This window comes from Macaca fascicularis, chromosome 1 (assembly GCF_037993035.2).
Source record: "Macaca fascicularis isolate 582-1 chromosome 1, T2T-MFA8v1.1".
NCBI classification, from domain to species: domain Eukaryota; kingdom Metazoa; phylum Chordata; class Mammalia; order Primates; family Cercopithecidae; genus Macaca; species Macaca fascicularis.
The window spans coordinates 141,568,382-141,588,671 of NC_088375.1; the positions used below are offsets into that span (position 1 = coordinate 141,568,382).

At 41.8% G+C, this 20,290-nt stretch overlaps 1 protein-coding gene across 2 annotated transcripts in view; it reads left to right on the forward strand.

Moving 5' to 3' along the window:
• DIPK1A (divergent protein kinase domain 1A) overlaps positions 1 to 20,290 on the forward strand; it is a 119,928-nt gene that overhangs the window by 92,675 nt on the left and 6,963 nt on the right. Inside the window, exon 3 of one of the 2 annotated variants that reach the window (XM_005542713.5) lies at positions 18,602 to 18,709. The exons of the other annotated variant lie outside the window; for it this stretch is intronic. Within the exon in view, the coding sequence (XP_005542770.1) occupies positions 18,602 to 18,709 (108 nt within the window). The remainder of the gene's footprint in view (positions 1 to 18,601; positions 18,710 to 20,290) is intronic. 2 annotated transcript variants of the gene reach the window in all.

Sequence of the window (20,290 nt, forward strand, 5' to 3'; positions counted from 1 at the left end):
CAAAAACAAGTAAATTAATAAGGTTCTGATAAGTGCAATGAAAATATATGTAATAACTGGCCGGGTGTGGTGGCTCACACCCATAATCCCAGCACTTTGGGAGGTCGAGGTGGGCGGATCACCTGAGGTTGGGAGTTTGAGACCAATCTGACCAACATGGTGAAACCCTGTCTCTACTAAAAAAAATTAAAATTGGCTGGGTGTGGTAGTGCATGCCTGAAATCCCAGCTACTAGGGAGGCTGAGGCAGGAGAATCACTTGAACCCAGGAGGCAGAGGTTGTGGTGAGCCGAGATCGCCGAGATCGCACCATTGCACTCCAGCCTGGGCAACACAAGCGAAACTGCGCCTAAAAACAAAAAAAAAAAAAAACAAAAACAAAAATGTAATAGCAATATTTAGTAGAGAATGGCTAGGGCATGCTGTCTTAACCGGAAAAGCCTCTCTGAAAAGATGGCATTTTGAATTGGAAGCTGATGAGAGGAAGCAATTGTGTGAGAATCTAGGCAAAAAGCATTTACAGAGAAAGGACAGTGAATGCAAATGCCCAAAGAGGGGAGTTTGAGGAATCTGATTGCTTTCATATGTGGCTTATGAAAATCTGTCTTATTCCTTTAGTAACACCATGTACATTTTTAAATGTTGGATATTAGTGGTACAACCCACTCCCTATGAAGAACTTCTCAATTACTAGTAGCTAAACCGTATCATGTCAGTCTATTAGAAAAAATGCTAGGCTGAAGTGAAAGCCCCAGCCTCACTTTTTCTTGTGCTATACTGTGTGGCTTTGAATAAGTGACTTTATTTCATTGGCTTGCTTTAACTACATTATACAGGTTCAAATAAAAGTATCTCTGTCCTACCTGCATCACAGATTTTATGAAGATAAAGTAGAATTGAACTAATTAACCTGGTAATCTAACACTGAATGATGCTCTGACATATCTGTTGAACATAGAGAAGGTTCTCAAGTCCTTGACTTACTTCATTTGATCTGGGGCAAGTACCCCATTACTTGTCATTGCTGTAACCTAGCATTGTAATTCAAAAATTTCCTGGAAGATTGCTGTAGCTGTCCCATTGAGAGCATTACCTCCGAGCTGAAATCATGGCTTAGGAGTTAGGGAGGACAGATTGTCAACAAACTGTAATAAGCAGTTTACTGCTGGGCACGGTGGCTCACACCTGTAATCGCAGTGCTTTGGGAGGCTGAGATGGGCAGATCACTTGAGGTCTGGAGTTTGAGATCAGCCTGGCCAACATGGTGAAACCCCATCTCTACTAAAAATACAAAAATTAGCCAGGCGTGGCAGTGCACGCCTATAATCCCAGCTAGTCAGGAAGCCAAGGCAGGAAAATCACTTGAACCTGAGAGGCAGAGGTTGCCGAGAGCTGAGATTGCGCCACTGCACTCCAGCCTGGGCAACAGAGCAAGACCCTGTCTCAACAACAACAAAAAAAACAGTTTATATCTGTTTAACAGTCGTGGTCTATTTTGTGTTCCATAGCTTTCTTCTCTGCATGCCTCTCTGTCTTTCTCTCTCCGTTTGTGTGTGAAGGGCCCCATCCATTGTAATAGTTAAGAGTGTAAGCATTGGAGTAAAAGAACTTTAGGTTTGAGTTCCAGCTTTGCCATTTCTGAGCTATATAAGCTGGGCAAATTATTTAGGCTTTGTAAAATGGAGATTAATAATACTTTCATATCAGGTGGTTGTAAGGATAAAATGAGTTCATGTATTGAAAGACTTAACACTGTATCTGACACATGGTAAATGTACAGTAAGTTATTATTGTTATATTCTCAAGTTCCTGCCCTTGAGTCTGACTGGGAAGATGAGACACACACACACACACACACACACACACATACACATATTATTTAATCAGGTGTATTAGTTAGGGTTCAACCAGAGAAGCAAAAGTGATACAAAGAGATTTATTGCAAGGAGTTGGTTTATACAGTTGTGGGGCTGGCTGAGCAAATCTAAAATCCATACGGAAGGCAATAAGGAAGGGCAGGCTGGAATTCTTGGGCATTGGCTGAAGCTGCTGTCTACAGGCAACATTTTTTCATCAGGGAATCCTCAGTGGTGCTCTTGAGGCCCTTCAACTGATAGAATCAGGCCCTCCAAGACTATCTAGGATACTCTCTTAAAGTCAACTGATTATGAATTTTAATTACATTTGCAAAATACCCTCACAGCAACACCTAGATTGTTTGTTTTGATAACTGGGGACTATGGCCTAGCCAGCCAAGTTGGCACATCAGAAGACCATCACGTCAGATTAAAATGATTTAGTTTGTATGGTAAGTAGTTGTACTACAAAAAGGTAAAAAAAGAAGGCATCTATGAATAGAGAGATTATTTTAGACAGAATAGTGTGGAAAGGCTTCATAGAGGAGGTAGAACTTCTACAGGGCCTTCAAGGCTGGGCGCGGCGGCTTACGCCTGTAATCTCAGCACTTTGGGAGGCTGAGGCGGGTGGATCACCGGAGGTCAGGAGTTCGAGACCATCCTGGCCAACATGGTGAAAACCCATCTCTGTTAAAAATACAAGAATTAGTCACACCTGGTGGTACATGCCTATAATCTCAGCTACTTGGGAAGCTGAGGCAGGAGAATCACTTGAACCCAGGAGGCAGAGGTTGCAGTGAGCTGAGATCATGCCATTCCATTCCAGCCTGGGCAACAAGAGAGAAACTCCGTCTAAAAAAAAAAAACAAACTTCTACAGGACCTTATGGAATAGAAAGGATTTGGAAAGACATGAAAGAGTTTCTTTTTCCCTCTAATTATAAATCAGGCTTACCTTAGCACTTTTATCCCAAAGAATAAGATTCTGAATAACACTAGACCAGAGAATTCCCAGAACTTAGTATTATTTTCCTGAGATGTTTTCTGTAACCAATGGATAATTTTTATTAAGAGATTTAGGGTAATGCTATAAGGTGGGAACCAGAATTCAGATTAATTTTGCACACTGTACATTAGTTTGCAGTTTGAATTTAAGTTTACTGTTTTCAGTTTTAGTAAAAATATGAAACTTTCCACTGTCATCATCCATTATTTAGGGTTTGACTCTAGTGAGATGGATAATAAGCTTTTAAAACTCCAAGAAGGGAAATGGAGTGGGAACGGTATACCCAGAAAAGCCTTTGTTAACTTATGAAAGTTGTAGGAAACGAGAACTGTCTAAAAATGAGAGCAACAACTAACCCTGATTAGATGTGCTTGGAAAAATCCACTTTTTTTGTCAATTGTGCTTTTTTCTTTTTCCACCAAGCTAATTACATAATATGGTGGAGGAGGAGGTGCTTTTTTTGTTTTGTTTGGAGACAGAATCCCTCTCTGCCACCCAGGCTGGAGTGTAGTGGCGATCATAGCTCACTGCAGCCTTGCATTCCTGGGCTGCAGGGATCCTCCCACTTCAGCCTCCCGAGTAGCTGAGACTACAGGCATGAGCCATCATGCCCAGCTAATTTTTAAAATTTTTATTAGAGATGGGTTGTCACTGTGTTGCCCAGTCTGATCTCCAACTCCTGCCCTTAAGCGATCCTCCCGCCTGGATCTCCTGAGTAGCTGGGGTTACAAGTGTGAGTCACTGCTCTTGGCTATATAGTATGTTGTATCTTTTTTTTTTTTTTTTTTGAGACGGAGTCTCACTCTGGCGCCCAGACTGGAATGCAGTGGCGCAGTCTCAGCTCATTGCACCCTCCACCTCCTGGGTTCAAGCAATCCTCTTGTCTCAGCCTTCTGAGTAGCTGGGATTACAGGCACACACCACCACACCCAGCTAATTTTTTTGTATTTTCAGTAGAGACAGGATTTCGCCATGTTGGCCTGGCTGATCTCAAACTCCTGATCTCAGGTAATCTGCCCGCCTTGGCCTTCCAGAGTGCTAGGATTATAGGTGTGAGCCACTGTGCCCAGCCTTGTTGTATCATTTTTTTATGTTTTCTCTGATTATATAAATCATTAATTTATTCATTATTTCAGCAAATCCTATTTGGTGTTTACCCATAAAGACATTTTACAGTTTGACTTTGTAGGTAAGATTCTCTTGACACAAAAAACAGATATTTTGTTTGTTGGGTTCTTTCATAAAGGGAAAAAAAGAAGCAGAGAAGAATATTCCCCTTCTATACATTTCTCAGGACCACATTGTTTAATATTGATCTCTTCTGACATATTCCTCTATGCAAGCAAATTCTAAGTTCCTACCTGGGTAATAATGAGGAATTACTCACTACATTACTCTAGCAAACCTTTGTGGCCATTATATGAGCACATCCTTTAAATGGAAGTATTAAAAAGTAAAAGGGCCTCTAAGTTTTATTACAGTCTCTTTTGAAATTTGATTTCTTGGGATAATGGATTATTGCTTAAAGCAACTAACATAAGATATACTAAATTTAAGATATTTGGAACCATGTTTTCAATTAGATAGTGATATATAGCTAACTATTTCATTTAGCTTTGCCTTTGCTTAGGATCAATTATTATTTAACTTGACAAGTATATTTTCTGCCATTATCCTGTGTTTTTGAGATATACTGAACCAGTCCTATTTGGAACACACTGTTTTGTTTTTGGTTTTGGTTTTTGGTTTTTTGGTTTTTTTGAGACAGAGTCTTGCTGTGTTGCCCATGCTGGAGTGCAGTGTCGCATCTCAGCTCACGGCAACCTTCACCTCCTGGGTTCAAGAGATTCTCCTGCCTCAGCCTCTGGAGTAGCTGGGATTATAGGCATGCGCCACCATGCCCAGCTAATTTTTTTGTATTTTTATTAGAGACGAGGTTTCACCATGTTGACCAGGCTAGTCTCAAACTCCTGATCGACCTCAAGTGATCCGCCCACCTTGGCCTCTCAAAGTGCTGAGATTATAGGCGTGAGCCACCGCACCTGGCAAGAACACACTGTTTTAAAGTACAAGCTTTTTTCCTTTTAAGAAAAGTATAACCCTTTTCCCTTTATACCAACTTCTTTATGAACTTACAAAAAAAATTATTAAACAAGTTTATTTGAAATCTTAACACACATAAACCCTATTCTAAGGAAATCTCTTTTATTTTGATTTTTGTGGGGTTTTTTTGTTTTGTTTTTGTTGTTTTTGTAGAGACAGGGGTCTTTCTATGTTGCCCAGCCTAGTCTTGAACTCTTAGCTTCAATTGATTCCCCCCGCCTCAGCCTCCCAAAGTGCTAGGATTGTAGGCATGAGCCACCACTGCCCGGCCAATCTTAAATCATAGTAGCACTTCTGGTGGCCTTCATGTCTTATGCTACACTGTCTTATATTTTGTGATATTTGTTGTAATCCTGGCACAGGCGGTATCACTGTTAAGATTAGCTCATTCCTGTGAAGCAAGAAAGAGACTAAGGGTTAAAGCCAACTTAGAAAGAACAAGCCAGCAATAAAACATTTTATTTCAATTAAATATTTATTGTCTGCCTACTGGCACTGTGCTTGAGCTTGGGGATACAGAGATGAGAGGTATCCCTGCCCTGAAGATGCTTACAGACTAGTAGGGGATATGGAAAAATAAAAAGGAGGAGCACATACACGAGACTGGGAGTAGGGTTGCTAGGTAGCAAATACAAATACAGGATGCTCAGTTACATTCAAATTTAAAATAAACTAGGACTACCTTGAGTATATCCCAAATATTGCCAATAAAGAACAATAATTTTTCAGCATAAGTATATCCTAAGCAACATTTTGCTCGGAAACCCCAATGAAGAAGGACCCAGACAACTTTCTGGAAAAGGTTACATCTGAGCTGAATTTTGATGAATGAGCATTGCAGACAGAAGGAGGCATGTGCAAAGCTACAAACATAAGAAATAATGCTACATTCCAGGCATAGCATAGCTAGAGCAGAGAAGATGAAAGGCAATTTGCAGAGGTGAAGGAAGCCAGGTCAAACTCATAACAGACCTTGTATATCATGGTAAGGAATTTGCCTTTTACCTTCAGAGCAGTAGAGAATCAGTAGAAGTTTTTAAGCAGGGAAGTGACTGATCAGATTTATGTTTAGAAAAATTTTGCTACTTGTAGTGGAGAGGGTGGTTTAGATAGGAGACAGCACAAGCAGGGGGATCTGTTTTATGGCAGTTGTAATAATCCAGGCACAAAGTGACGAGGGTTTAAACTATGGCATTGACAGTGGGAATGGAAGGGATGAAATAGCCTCAAAGGATATGAAGGAAGTAATTTGATTGCCAGCAACTGGTGACCAGTTGAGTTTGGGGAAATGGGGAAGAACAAGAACTTTAGGACAACTCACTGCTTCCCTCCTCGGTACCTAGGTGGTTGATGGCACCTTCCACTGAGGCAGGCCATAAAGGAGGACAACCCTTGGGACAGAGGAGGGCAGGGTGTGATGGTTCAGTCTTGGATAGGCTGAGTGTGAATTGCTTTTAGGTTATCCAAATCGAGACAAGAGATGTTCAGGTAGCACTTAGATATTTAATTCAGGAAAAAGGCCTAGGCTGGGATAGAACCAGGATTCCTTGGAGCTGTGGGAATGTCACTGATGATGGTATACAGAGAACACAAGGAAAATGGAACAAAACCCTGGAAAACACTAATACTTAAGATGGTGAGAAAGGAAGAGAATTCCATAAAGAACACTCATAAAGAGTTGCCAGACAGGTGGTTCGCTTGAGCTCAGGAGTGCAAGATCAGCCTAAGCAATAAGGCGAAACCTTGTCTCTACAAAAAATACAAAACTTAGCCGGGTGTGGTAGTGCGTGCTTGTAGTCCCAGCTACTTGGGAGGCTGAGGTGGGAGGATCACCTGAGCCCAGGGAGGTTGAGGCTACAGTGAGGTGTGATAACGCCACTGCACTCCAGACTGGGTGGCAGTGTGAGACCCTGTCTCAAAAAAGATAAAAGAGAGTTGCTAGAGAAGGAGGAGGAAAACATGAAGAGAGAAGCCATAGGAAAGAGTTTTAAAACAGTGTGGTCAACCAGGACAAATGCTGAAGGAGGTTAAATAATATAAGGACTAAAATTTGCAAGTCAGAGATCATTGTTAAAACTGTTATGAGTATTGGCTGGGCGCAGCAGCTCATGCCTGTAATCCCAGCACATTGGGAGGCCAAGGTGGGTGGATCACTTGAGGCCAAGAGTTAGAGACCAGCCTGGGCAACATGACAAAAACTCTTTTCTACTAGAAATACAAAACTTAGCCATGCCTGGTGGTTCTTGCCTGCAGTCCCAGCAGCTACCTGCGAGGCTGAGGCACAAGAATTGATGGAACCCAGGAGGCAGAGGTTGCAGTGAGCCGAGATCACACCATTGCACTCCAGCCTGGGTGACAGAGTAAGACCCTGTCTCAAAAAAAAAAAAAAAAAAAAAAGAGAATAGAAAAACTTAATATATGATTATCTAAATAGATACATTTGACAAAATTCAGTCAATTCTCAGCAAACTAAGAATAGGAGGGAACTTTCTCAATCTGATAAAAGACATCTATGAAAAACCCACAGCCAACATCATATGTAATGGTGAAAATCTGAATATATAATCTCTGAGATTAGGATCAAAGCAAGGATATACATTCTCATTTCTATTCACATATTACTGCATATCCTATAATATCCTATAATAAGTCAAGAAAAAAAAAGGACGTAGAGATTGGGCAGGAGGGAGGGAAGAAACAGAATCCACCTATGTTTGATGTAAGTGAGGATTCAGTACCCCCATACAACCTGATTACTAGGCTGTATGAAAGCAATTTCTGCTAGACATGTAGACATTTATTCAGTCATAAAACATTTTATTTGCAACAAATAAATTTATTTTCAAGCAGTCATGAAACATTTCATATAATCTGCCTGTAAACTTATTAAAGTTCTAACTCTGCCTTTTTCTTTCTTTTTTTTGAGATTCAGTCTTGCTCTGTTGCCCAGGCTGGAGTGCAGTGGTACGATCTCAGCCCACTACAACCTCCTCCTCCTGGGTTCAAGTGACTCTCCTGTCTCAGCCACCCCAGTAGCTGGGACTAAGGTGCACACCACCACACCTGGCTATTTTTTTTTTTTTTTTGGTATTTTTAGTAGAAATGGGGTTTCACCATGTTGGCCAGGCTGGTCTCGAACTCCTGACCTCAGGTGATCCACCTGCCTCGGCCTCCCAAAGTGCTGGGATTATAGGTGTGAGCCACTGTGTCTGGCCCCCAAGTCTACCCTTTTAAGTGCTCTATCAACTTGCATGAAAGATTTAGTCAAGGCAAAAGCAATGATACTTCAAAGGCAGGCTTGTGTTTCCTTATAATTAGCGTCAGGCCACTAGAAATTCTAAACCAATAATTCTCAATATGTGGTCTCTTAGGCCAGCGTGGGCACTTAAAATTAATGCATATTTTCAGTCTAATGCAAGACCTACTGAGTCAGAAACTCTGAGACGGGCCCAGCAAACTGTGTTTTAATCAACCCTCCATGCAATCTGAAGCTCTCTAAAGTTTGAGAACCTCTAACTGTAAAACTGTTAGCTCCAGATACCTCCCTAAAGGTAAAGATTATAGCCTCAACTAGTTATTAAACCCCCTTCATAAAAAGGTATGGAATATCTCATATTTTAGCCAATCCACATATCTTAGATACCTTTAATTTTACCACTTATCATTCACTTGTAACATTTATCATGCTATTTAACAAACCACAGGCCGGGTGCAGTGGCTCATGCCTGTAATCTCAGCACTTCAGGAGACCAAGGCAGGCAGATTGCTTAAGGCCAGGAGCTTGAGACCAGCCTTGGCAACAAATTGAGACACCATCTCTACTAAAAATAAAAAAAAAATTAGCCACGGTGGTGGCATGCACTTGTAATCCTAGCTACTTAGGAAGCTGAGGTGGGAGGATTGCTTGAGCCCAGGAGGTCAAGGCTACAGTGAGCTTTGATCATGCCACTGCACTTCCAGCCTGGGCAACAGAGTGAGACCCTGTCTCAAGAGAAAACCACAAATTTCACCAATAAAAGCCAGATTTCCTAATTAACAAAAACCTCAGAAATTGACCAATCTTGATCAAAGTAAGGAGATAAGGAATATGGAAGTGCTTAGAGTAGCTGCCTCGAGCATTGGCTTCCTGATTACAGCTCTAGCCAAGCACCTGTGCATTCCTGATTTGGATATGAGAGGCATCTGGACTATAACTTACACTGAGGAATTTTAAAATAAATTGCAGACTCTGTTATAACCGAAGGAAGGAAAGAGTGGTGAGTATGTGTGTGTTGGGGGGAGGGGAGAGAGAGATTTGAGCACTCTTAATGGCTGAGAGGATAAGAATGTGAACCTGAAGTGGAAGTCTAGAAAATGGTGAAGATTTAATATTGTCGATACGGGGAACGGGACTAGAGGCGTGGAAGATTTTCCACGCATTATTAAATGCGTGGAAGATTTTCAGGCATTATTAAAAACCCAACTCAGCTATTTTTTTTTCTTAGGAAAAATTGATGAGTTTTTCTGAAATACATTTTTAGAACATAAATCTTAGAAAATTACTTAAAACCTAGTAGTAGTGTACATCTGTTCATCGTTATTGCCCCCTTGTGGTAGTTTCCATAGTTCATGAAATTATTCATTCAACGAGGTGGGTTTCGTCAAATAAAACTAAAGAGTGCCATCTCCTGGTGTGATGAGATATGTGCAAGCAAGGGAGGCATTTAGGAGAATCACCCGAGTAAAGAAAAATCTTAGGACAGGAAAAACCTTTGATGTTTTCGCTGATTATCCTGTGGTAAAGTGGAACATTCTCTATAATTTCTGTGTCTTTTTATTTAGAATATCGTTTACTGACAGTAATTACAGTTTGTGTGTATGGCTGTGCCTGAAAAACAACAAAACAAAACGAAACAGTACGTGGCCAACCATCCTTTCTATACAAGCATGTGGGAAATTTGCTTTTGGTTTGTGATGGAAGCCACAAGTGGAAGAGCCTGCTCATTGTAACTACCTCTTTGATGAATGGTTGGCCTGAGGTTTTTGCTCAGAACTAGAGTTTCAGTCTTGTAGCTGAATGCCAGACTAGTTTTTACTGCTTCCCAATACGTTTACTAATGAGCTACCTGGTTTGTGCTATTTAAAAAAAAAAAAAAAAAATGTATTAAATGTTATAGAAAAGTATGCACTTTAATCCTCAATGAGATTTTAAAGCCAAAACCACTATTTATGTTGGTTATTTAATAAACATTTACTGAACACTTAAATACCAAACGGTGCTGTGTGCTAGAGAGGAGGAGAGATTTGAAGATGAATGTAACCAAGTATCTGCCTTCAAATCATCCAGCTTTCCACAAGGGAAGATAACATGGACGAAAATAATGTTAGATTTGAGAATATACAGAAAGAAGGGAGGAAGAAAATAGGCTCAGGAAAGAAATATAAACTCCCAAGATGATTTATTGAAAGATAGTTGTTGTGGAAAGAGTCATGTTTAAATCCTGACATTGAACAGAGTTAAGATAAAGTGTTTAAGATTCAGGAGCCCAAGATCAGAACAGTGGAAGGGTATTGCTCTTTAAGTCCAATCCCATGAATTGTTCATGATAGAGTGCCCTACTTCTGGATAAAAACCCAGCATACACTTCATTCATTCATCCATTTGGCAAGTGCTTTTTTATCTATTTGATTATGTGTCGGGCATTGTGCAAAGTCCTCAGGAAACAAGGATGAAAGTCCTAGCCCTGTTGTGAGTTGCTTGTGTGGAGGGAATGACCAGAGACACCTTTAGTGGGTGCACTCAGGAGGGGCATCTGACACAGTCGGTACTAAACCTGCTCTGCATGGTCCTCTCCAATATCAATAATCCTGGTTCTGTTACCTTAGTGGTTAAAAGAACAGGCTCTGGAGACAGACTCTCTGGGCTCAGGTTCCAACTCTGCCATTAACCTGCTCTCTGTAAAATTCTTACCCTCTTAACCTCTCTTGCCTTGGTTTCTTTATCAATAAAGTGGAAATAATGGTGATACCTATTCCATAGGGAGATTGTGAGAATTTAAGATATATATACATGCAAATCTCATAGAACAGTATTAGCATATAAAAAACAATATGGCAGCCAGGCACAGTGGCTCACTCCTGTAATCCCAGCACTTTGGGAGGCCGAGGCAGGCAGATCACGTGAGGTTAGGAATTCCAGACCAGCCTAGCTAACATGGTGAAACCTCATCTCTACTAAAAATACAAAAATTAGCTGGGTGTGGTGGCAGGTTCCTATAATCCAGCTACTCGGGAGGCTGAGGCAGGAGAATCGCTTGAACTGGGGAGGCGGAGGTTGCAGTGAGTCGAGACCGCGCCATTGCACTCCAGCCTGGGTGACAAAAGCGAAACTCCATCTCAGAAAAAAAAAAAAAAGCAATATGGCAAACGCCGTGTATCTGCCACCTTCTTAACAAATCTTAACCTTTTGCCATATTTGCTGCATTTTTAAAAATAAGTAAAACATTACAAGTATAGTTGAAGCTCTCTTATCCTGCCTGATACTCTCCTTCCTCCCACTTCACAGGAAGCACCATCTTGAATATGGTATGAGTTTTTGCCATGATGTTTTTCTTTCACTACATGTGGCAGGGGTACATAAATACTATGTTTATGTTTGCATGTAGTACCATTTAATAAATGGTACTAAACTGCTCACGTCATTCTGAAATTGTTTCCATTTCACATTATGTTGATATGTCTGGGCCTAATTCTCTCATTTTTAATGACTGCATAGTATTTCGTGCTATGAATATACCACAATTTATTTAACCATTCTCCTGTTGAGGGGCATTAATGTTCTTACCCATTTTGCACTCTCATAAACTGCATCTGGATGGCAAATCTCCCAGTACTGCATCCGGATGGCATGCTGCAGTCCTTCTAAGACTGTACCCTGGGCCTGCGTCTTGTCTTGTCTGGTCTGTTCTTTTCTTTTTTTTTTTTCCTTCCTTAAAACTAATCTCTCAAGGCTGGGTGCAGTGGCTCACGCCTGTAATCCCAACACTTTGGGAGGCCGAGGCGGGTGGATCACCTGAGGTTGAAAGTTTGAGCCCGGCCTGACCAACATGAAGAAACCCCGTCTCTACTAAAAATAAAAATTAGCTGGGCGTGGTGGTGGACACCTGTATCCCAGCTACTTGGGAGGCGAATGCAAGAGAATCGCTTGATCCCAGGAGATGGAGTTTGCAGTGAGCCAAGATCACGCCATTGCACTCTAGCCTGGGCAACAAAAGCAAAACTCCATCTCAAAAAATTATAATGATAATAATAAATAATAAATAAATAAACTAATCTTTCATAGAGTTATTGGCCTGCTTTCTTTGGAGGGAAACATTTTTGGTTATTGATTCAATTTTTTATATGTATTAATCTAATTCAGCTTTTCTATTTGTTCCTGCATGACTTTCTATTATGTATATTTTTCTAGAAAAATTGTTTATTTCAAATGTATTACCATAAATTGTTTCTATTTTTTTGCCGTCACTACTCTTTTCTTCCCTAATAATATTTATTTGTTTCTCCTCTTTTTCTCATAATCAGTCTTGCTAAAGGTGTATCTTTTTTGTTAAAGTTTTCAAAGAACTACCTTTTTATATTTATTTGTTTATTTATTTAGAGACAGGGTCTCACTCTGTTACTCAGGCTGGAGTGCAGTGGCACAGTCACATTTCACTGCAGCCTTGACCTCCAGGGCTCAAGCCATCCTCCCACCTCAGGCTCCCGAGTAGCTAGGACTACAGGTGTGCACCCACACCTGGCTAATTTTTGTATGTTTTGTAGAGACAAGGTTTTGCCATGTTGCCCAGTCTGGTCTCGATCTCCCGAACTCAGTGATTCACCCTCCTCAGCCTCCCAAAGTGCTGGGATTATAGGCATGAGCCACCACACCTGGCCTGATTTTTTTTCCATTTATTTCTTCATTTATTATTTCTTTTCTCCTACTTCTTTTGGGAGTTTATTTTCATTATTGTTGGGCTTTCTTTTTTTTTTTTTTCTTTGAGACAGAGTCTCACTTTGTTGCCCAGGCTGGAATACAGTGGCATGATCATGGCAGCCTCAACCTCATGGGTTCAAGGGATCCTCCTTCCTCAGCCTCCTGAGTAGCTGGGACTATAGGCACACACCACCATGCCTGGCTAATTTAAAAAAAAAAAAAATTTTAGAGATGAGGTCTCACTGTGTTCCCTAGGCTGGTCTTGAACTTCTGGCCTCAAGCAGTCCTCCTGCCTTCATCTCCCATAGTGCTGGGATTATAGTTGTAAGCCACTGAGCCGGTCTGTTGGGTTTGTTTTTTTGTTTGTTTTTTTGGTTGGTTGTTTTTTTAAGTCTCTTTAGTTGAGCGATTATTTATATTCAGTATCTTGGTTTTTTCATCATTGCGTTTAAATTTGGAAATTGCTATAATTTTCACTCTAAGAACTGCTTTGACTGCCTCCCACAAGTTTTGATATGTATACCTATATTGTTCACTTCTAAATATTTTTGCATTTCCATGGTAATTTCTACTTTAACCCACAAATTATTTAGGAATGTGCTTTTTAGTTTCCAAACGTATGTTTGTTTTTTGTTTTACTTTTAACTTTTTTTTTTTTTTTTTTTTTTTGAGACGGAGTCTCGCTCTGTCGCACAGGCTGGAGTGCAGTGGCCGGATCTTGGCTCACTGCAAGCTCCGCCTCCCGGGTTCCCGCCATTCTCCTGCCTCAGCCTCCGGAGTAGCTGGGACCACAGGCGCCCGCCACCTCGCCCGGCTAGTTTTTTGTATTTTTTAGTAGAGATGGGGTTTCACCGTGTTAGCCAGGATGGTCTCGATCTCCTGACCTCGTGATCCACCCGTCTCGGCCTCCCAAAGTGCTGGGATTACAGGCGTGAGCCACCACGCCCGGCCTACTTTTTACTTTTTAAAAAAAATTGTAGAGTTTTTCAGTCATTTCTTTTTGTCTCTTTTCTTTCGTAATGGGCCATGTTTGAGCTATGGGACTTCAACTTGACTTTTATTGTTCCACTTATTTTTTATTTATTTGTGGTCAGAGAATGTGGTCTATATGATATAACTTCCTTGGAAACCCTAAACCATACCTACAGGAGCTTTCACTCAAGCTTCTCCTAATGAGGCCTCAGAATTCCCATCACCTTTGCCTCAAGGAAGAAACATACCAATGAAATTGCTGGCCATCTGCTACCAAGCACATATGCCTAACAGATGGTCCTGCATTTCCTAAAATATCCCCAAAGGTTGACCAGATGGAAGAAAGACATTGGGCCTCTCCCAAGTGACCTCCCAAACTTGAGTTTAAGAACTAGATTGCTCACTTTGGGAGGCCGAGGCAGGCGGATCACGAGATCAGGAGATTGAGACCATCCTGGCTAACATGGTGAAACCCTGTTTGTACAAAAAATACAAAAAATTAGCCAGGCGTGGTGGCGGGTGCCTCTAGTCCCAGCTACTTGGGAGGTTGAGGCAGGGGAATGGCGTGAACCCAGGAGGCGGAGCTTGCAGTGAGCTGAGATCGTGCCACTGCACTCCAGCCTGGGCGACAGAGTGAGACTCCATCTCAAAAAAAATTAAAAAAAAAAAAAGAACTAGATTGCTTTGCTCCTCTCCCAAAGATGAAACTTAATATTCTTAGCTGCAGACAGATCTGCAAGAGAAACCAGGTCATAGCCAAGGGCTTGTCCAGGAACTTCTCCACTACTAGTAGCTGAAGGGCAACAGTGCCTTGGTGTTGACACTTAACTCTGCACATGGGCAGGGCTCTTTATCTCCCTTATCCTCAAAGCAAACTGTAAGGAGTGTTGGTAGGAGGGTACAGGAGGCAGGCCTGAGGAGCCTGTGCCATTCTGAGCAATATACAGTAGTCATTAATAGAGTGGGCTCTGGAGCCAAACTGACTGGGTTGGAATCCTGGCTTTATTATTTTGTAGTTGTGAACAAGTTACTTAACAGATATTTCTGTTTCTGTTTTCTTATCTTTTAATGGATAATAGGTTCCACCTCCCAGGGTGGTTGTCATGGTAATAAATGTATAGTGCTAGGAACAATGCCTGACACTTAAGAAACACCTACTAACTATCAGGTACTATATAAACAGTTTTTTTTTTTTTTTTTTTTTTTTTTTTTTTTTTTTGAGACGGAGTCTTGCTCTGTCACCCAGGCTGGAGTGCAGTGGCCGGATCTCAGCTCACTGCAAGCTCTGCCTCCCGGGTTCACACCATTCCCCTGCCTCAGCCTCCCGAGTAGCTGGGACTACAGGCGCCTGCCACCACGCCCGGCTAGTTTTTTTTTTGTATTTTTTAGTAGAGACGGGGTTTCACCGTGTTAGCCAGGATGGTCTCGATCTCCTGACCTTGTGATCCGCCCGTCTCAGCCTCCCAAAGTGCTGGGATTACAGGCTTGAGCCACCGCGCCCGGCCTTATATAAACAGTTTTTATTGGCAGACACAGTGGCTTACGCCTGTACATCTAGCAGTTTGGGAGGCTGAGGTGGGAAGCTTGCATGAGCCCAGGAATTTGAAACCAGCCTGGGCAACAAAGTGAAGCGCCATCTCTACAAAAAATTTAAAAATTAACCAGGCATAGTGGCACATTCTTGTAGTCCCAGCTACTCGGGAGACTGAGGCAAGAGGATCACTTGAGCCTGGGAGGTCGAAGCTGTGGTGAGCCATGATCGCACCATTGCACTCCAGTCTGGGCAACAGACTCTGTCTCAAAAAAAAAAAAAATCAGTTTTCATTAATTCAATTACCTGAGCTGTTTTCATTCCAATCCATTTCAACTGGCTTTCATGTTCCGTTTCTCCATTCATCTCTTTGTTAGCTGAAATTCCTTCTCCAATCATTTCTTCAGGAGATGCTCATGGAAATTATGTTTTCTGAACCTTACGTGTTCAAAAATATTTGGTGCCTACTAAAAGAAAGTTCAGCTATATAAAATAATAATAGGCTATGACTGAGCACTTATGAAAGTCACAGGTGATCTATACTTAGACTATTTAATCCTCATAATGATGCTGTAAATTAAGACCTATTAACATCCCCTTCACAGATGAGACTATTAGGACACAGGCGAGTCTCACTTCCTTTCCCAAAGCCTCCGCTGCCATTGCACCACTGTTGTCTACTGTTAAATATGGCTATGGAGAAATCTGGGGCCAATCTGATTTGTTTCCCCTTTAAGGTGCCTTGATCTTTTTACCTGGATGCTCAAAGGATAACTTATTTTTGAAGTTCAGTGAACCTCAGTGGGATATGTCACAGGGGTCATTCATGTCAGTTTTTCTTGGGACATTCATTGTATGTCCTTTCAATCTGTAGATTAAAGTGTTTTAATTTCTGTGAAGTTTCCTTGGATTCTACTTTGAGTATTTTTTCTTTTCCACTTGTTCCCATTCTCCTTCATATGGATATGGTGGATATACTTTGTCTTTTATATCTATAAATTTATCATAAATTCATTTTATTTATTTTTAAATTTCCATTTCATTTTGCTTGCATTCCTCAACCTTGTCCTCCAGAGTTTTTTGTTGTTGTTTTTGTTTTTTTAAAGACAGGATCCCCCTCTGTCACCCAGGCTGGAGTGCAATGGTGCAATCTTGGCTCTCTGCAACCTCTGCCTCCCAGGCTCAAGTAATCCTCCTACTTCAGCCTCCCAAGTAGCTAGTACTACATGTGTGTGCCCCCACACCCAGCTAATTCTTTTGTATTATTTGTAGAGATGGGGTCTTGCTATGTTGCCCAGGCTGCTCTCAAACTCCTGAGCTCAAGCAATCTGCCTGTCCCAGCCTCCAAAGTGCTGTTATTACAGGGATGAGCAACAACGCCTGGCCTAGTCCTCCTAAATCTTACTGTGTTTTATCCCTGTCTGTCTTTCCCCTCATTTTTAATGTGGCTTTTATTTCTAGGATGTTTTATTTGCCTTCCTGTCTGAGTTCTGTTAGCTTATTTTAAACTTCCTCCTATTGCCTCATCATTTCTTCTGCTTTGAAGTCTTATTTTAAACTGGTTCAGTAAGTCCTTTAAATTCATAACAATATGTTTGGTCTGTTTCATAGCAACATTCTTCTAGAATTTTTTTTTTTTTTTTTTTTTTGAGATGGAGATACACTTTTCTTGCCCAGGCTGGAGTGCAGTGATGTGATCTCGGCTCACTGCAACCTCTGCCTCCCGGGTTCAAGCGACTCTCCCACCTCAGCCTCCTGAATACCTGGGATTACAGGCATGCGCCACCATGCCCAGCTAATTTTGTATTTTTAGTAGAGGCAGGGTTTCTCCATGTTGGTCAAGCTCGTCTTGAACTCCCAACCTCAGGTGATCCACCCACCTCGGCCTCCCAAAGTGCTGAGATTACTGGCGTGTAAGCCACTGTGCCCTGCCTAGAAAATTTTTTTTATCTGACATTTGCTTTTCCTATTCCATTCTTCCTAATTCTTGTAGATTTGCTATGTAGATCTTTTGCTTGTTTGGTTTTGATTATTACTCATTACTGAGTGAAATGAGCCAGCCATGTGCAGGAAGCAACTGGGCAGTAAACTGATCTGGTAGTGAAGCTGCTTGTGGCCCTGTCTCCCAGCCATAGTTCATCAACAGACTGCCTCCAGCAAAGAGAACATTTCTGAGGATTTTATCATTCAGGCCTGCCTTATCTTACTATTTCATGGTGCCAAATAGAGTTCTGGGAAGTTCCCACAGCTTGTGCCCCTTAAACCTTTGTTGCAACCAGGGTAGTGGTTGTGCTCTGCAGATGGACCACCTCCTTGGTGCTCTGCCAACTTTGTCTGCGAGTGGGGCCCACAGCAGGTATTTAATCTCAGCATACTTCTAGGCTCTGGTGTAGTCTTTACTGAATTTGGCAGGTCATCCTCATTTATTGTACCTAGGGTTTCATTGGTACCTTATTTTTTCAGAGTGGATGGTTTTTTTTTTCCCCTTTCTTGTTTTTGGGTGATCTCAAAGATGACAACATGACAGGGGTAACTTTATTTTGTTATTCTAAACTTTATTTATTTTAAAACCAGAACTTTTTTTTTTTTTTTTTTGGAGACAGGGTCTCACTCTCTCACCCAGACTGGAGTGCAGTGGCATGATCTCGGCTCACCACAACCTCTGCCTCCCAGGCTCAAGTGATTCTTCTGCCTCAGCCTCCCAAGTAGCTGGGATTACAGGTGCCCGCCATTACCGCCTGGCTAATTTTTGTATTTTAGTAGAGACAGGGTTTCACCATGTTAGCCAGGCCGGTCTTGAACTCCTGACCTCAAATGATCCACCAGCCTCAGCCTCCCAAAGTGCTGGGATTACAAGCGTGAGCCACCGCGCCTGGCCTAAAACTGGAACCATTTTTAAAAATAGAGTGCCTCTATTCTTGGAAGGAGTAGGTAACATACCGCCTTAGACCACATCAAGTGGGTAAAATAGTTTCAAAGTTCTACACACACCCCAACAGCAAAAAGCTTTCTCATAATCATATAGGTGTAAGTAACAGCTTAGATCACATCCAGGTCTGTCGAAGTCCAAAGCCTCAGTTCTTTTTGTCATCGAACTTTCTCATAAAGAATAACGATATCTCTTTATGCTTTTTCTTATGAATATTTTTCTATTAACTACTTTTTCTTTCCTGGTTTTTAGTGTGACAAGTACAAGACTGGAGTTATTGATGGGCCTGCATGTAACAGCCTTTGTGTTACAGAAACTCTTTACTTTGGAAAATGCTTATCCACCAAGCCCAACAATCAGGTAGGGACATTATGAGTAAACATTCCAGAATTATAGTGTACTCTAATTTTACCAGAAATTAAAGGCATTATTAAAAGAATTCTTGAACCAAAGCTTTGAGATATTATATGTATTTCAATTTTGTATGCTTTGATTAATTGATTCAACAGACATTTATTTTATTTTAATTTTTTGAGACAGAATCTGTTGTCCAGGCTGGAATACAGTGGTGAGATCTCTGCTTACTGCAAACTCCACTTCCCAGGCTCAAGTGAGCCTCCCACCTCAGCCTCCCATGTAGCTGGGACTACAGGCTCACGCAACCACACTTGGCTAATTTTTTGTATTTTTGTAGAAAGAGTCCTGCCATGTTGCCCAGGCTGGTCTCGAACTCCTGAGCTCAAGCAATCCACCCATCTTGGCTTCCCAAAGTGCTGGGATTATAGGTGTGAGCCACTGCACCTGGCCAGTCAACAGATATGTGTTAATCTATTCCCAGTATATTCCAGACACTGTTTTGTTTTGTTTTTGTTTTTCTGTCAGCACTTTGATCTTAGACAGATGCTGTTTTAGTTACCAGGAATACAATGGTGATTAAGGCAACCTGGTGCAGTGGCTCACACATGTAATCCCAACACTTTGGGAGGCTGAGATGGGAGGACCACTTGAACCCAGGAGTTTGAGACCAACCTGGGCAATGTAGTGAGACCCTGTCTCTCCAAAATCAAAAAAATTTTTTTAAAAGCCAGGTGTGGTGGCACACACCCGTAGTTCTAGCTACTCAGGAGGCTGAGGTGGGAAGATTGCTTGAGCCCAGGAGGTTGAGGCTGCAGTGAGCTATGGTCCCACCACTGTGCTCTAGCCTGGGTGACAGAGTGAGACCCTGTCTCAAAAAATAAAAAAAAATACAGACAGCTGGGCCCAGTGGCACATGCCTGTAATCCCAGCACTTCGGGAGGCCAAGGTGGGTGGATTGCTTTAGTCCAGGAGTTTGAGGCCTACCTGAGCAACATAGCAAAACCCTGTCTCTACAAAAAATACAAAAATTAGCTGGGTGGCCAGGCACAGTGGCACACACCTGTAATCCCAGCACTTTGGGAGGCTGAGGTGGTAGGCCACTTGAGGCCAGGAGTTCGAGACCAACCTGAGCAACGTAGCAAAACCCCATCTCTACTAAAAACACAAAAAATTAGCTGGGTGTGGTGGCGCATGCCTGTAATCCCAACTACTCCAGAGGCTGAGGCACAAGAATCGCTTGAACCTGGAAGGTGGAGGTTCCAGTGAGCCAAAATCTCACACCACTGCACTCCAGCCTGGACAACAGAGCGAGACTCTTGTCTCAAAAAATATATGTATTAGCTGGGTGTGGTGGCACACACCTATGATCCCAGCTACTCGGGAGGCTGAGGTGGGGTGATCACTTGAGCCCAGGAGGTCAAGGCTGCAGTGAGCCACGTTCATGTCACTGCACTCCAGCCTGGGTGACAGAGTAAGACCCTATCTCAAAAAAAATACAAGATTGCTCCCTTATAGACCTTACATGATCCCAGAGGGACAGGAGGCACAGCTGATAAATAAATAAATAAATAAACAAAATAATTA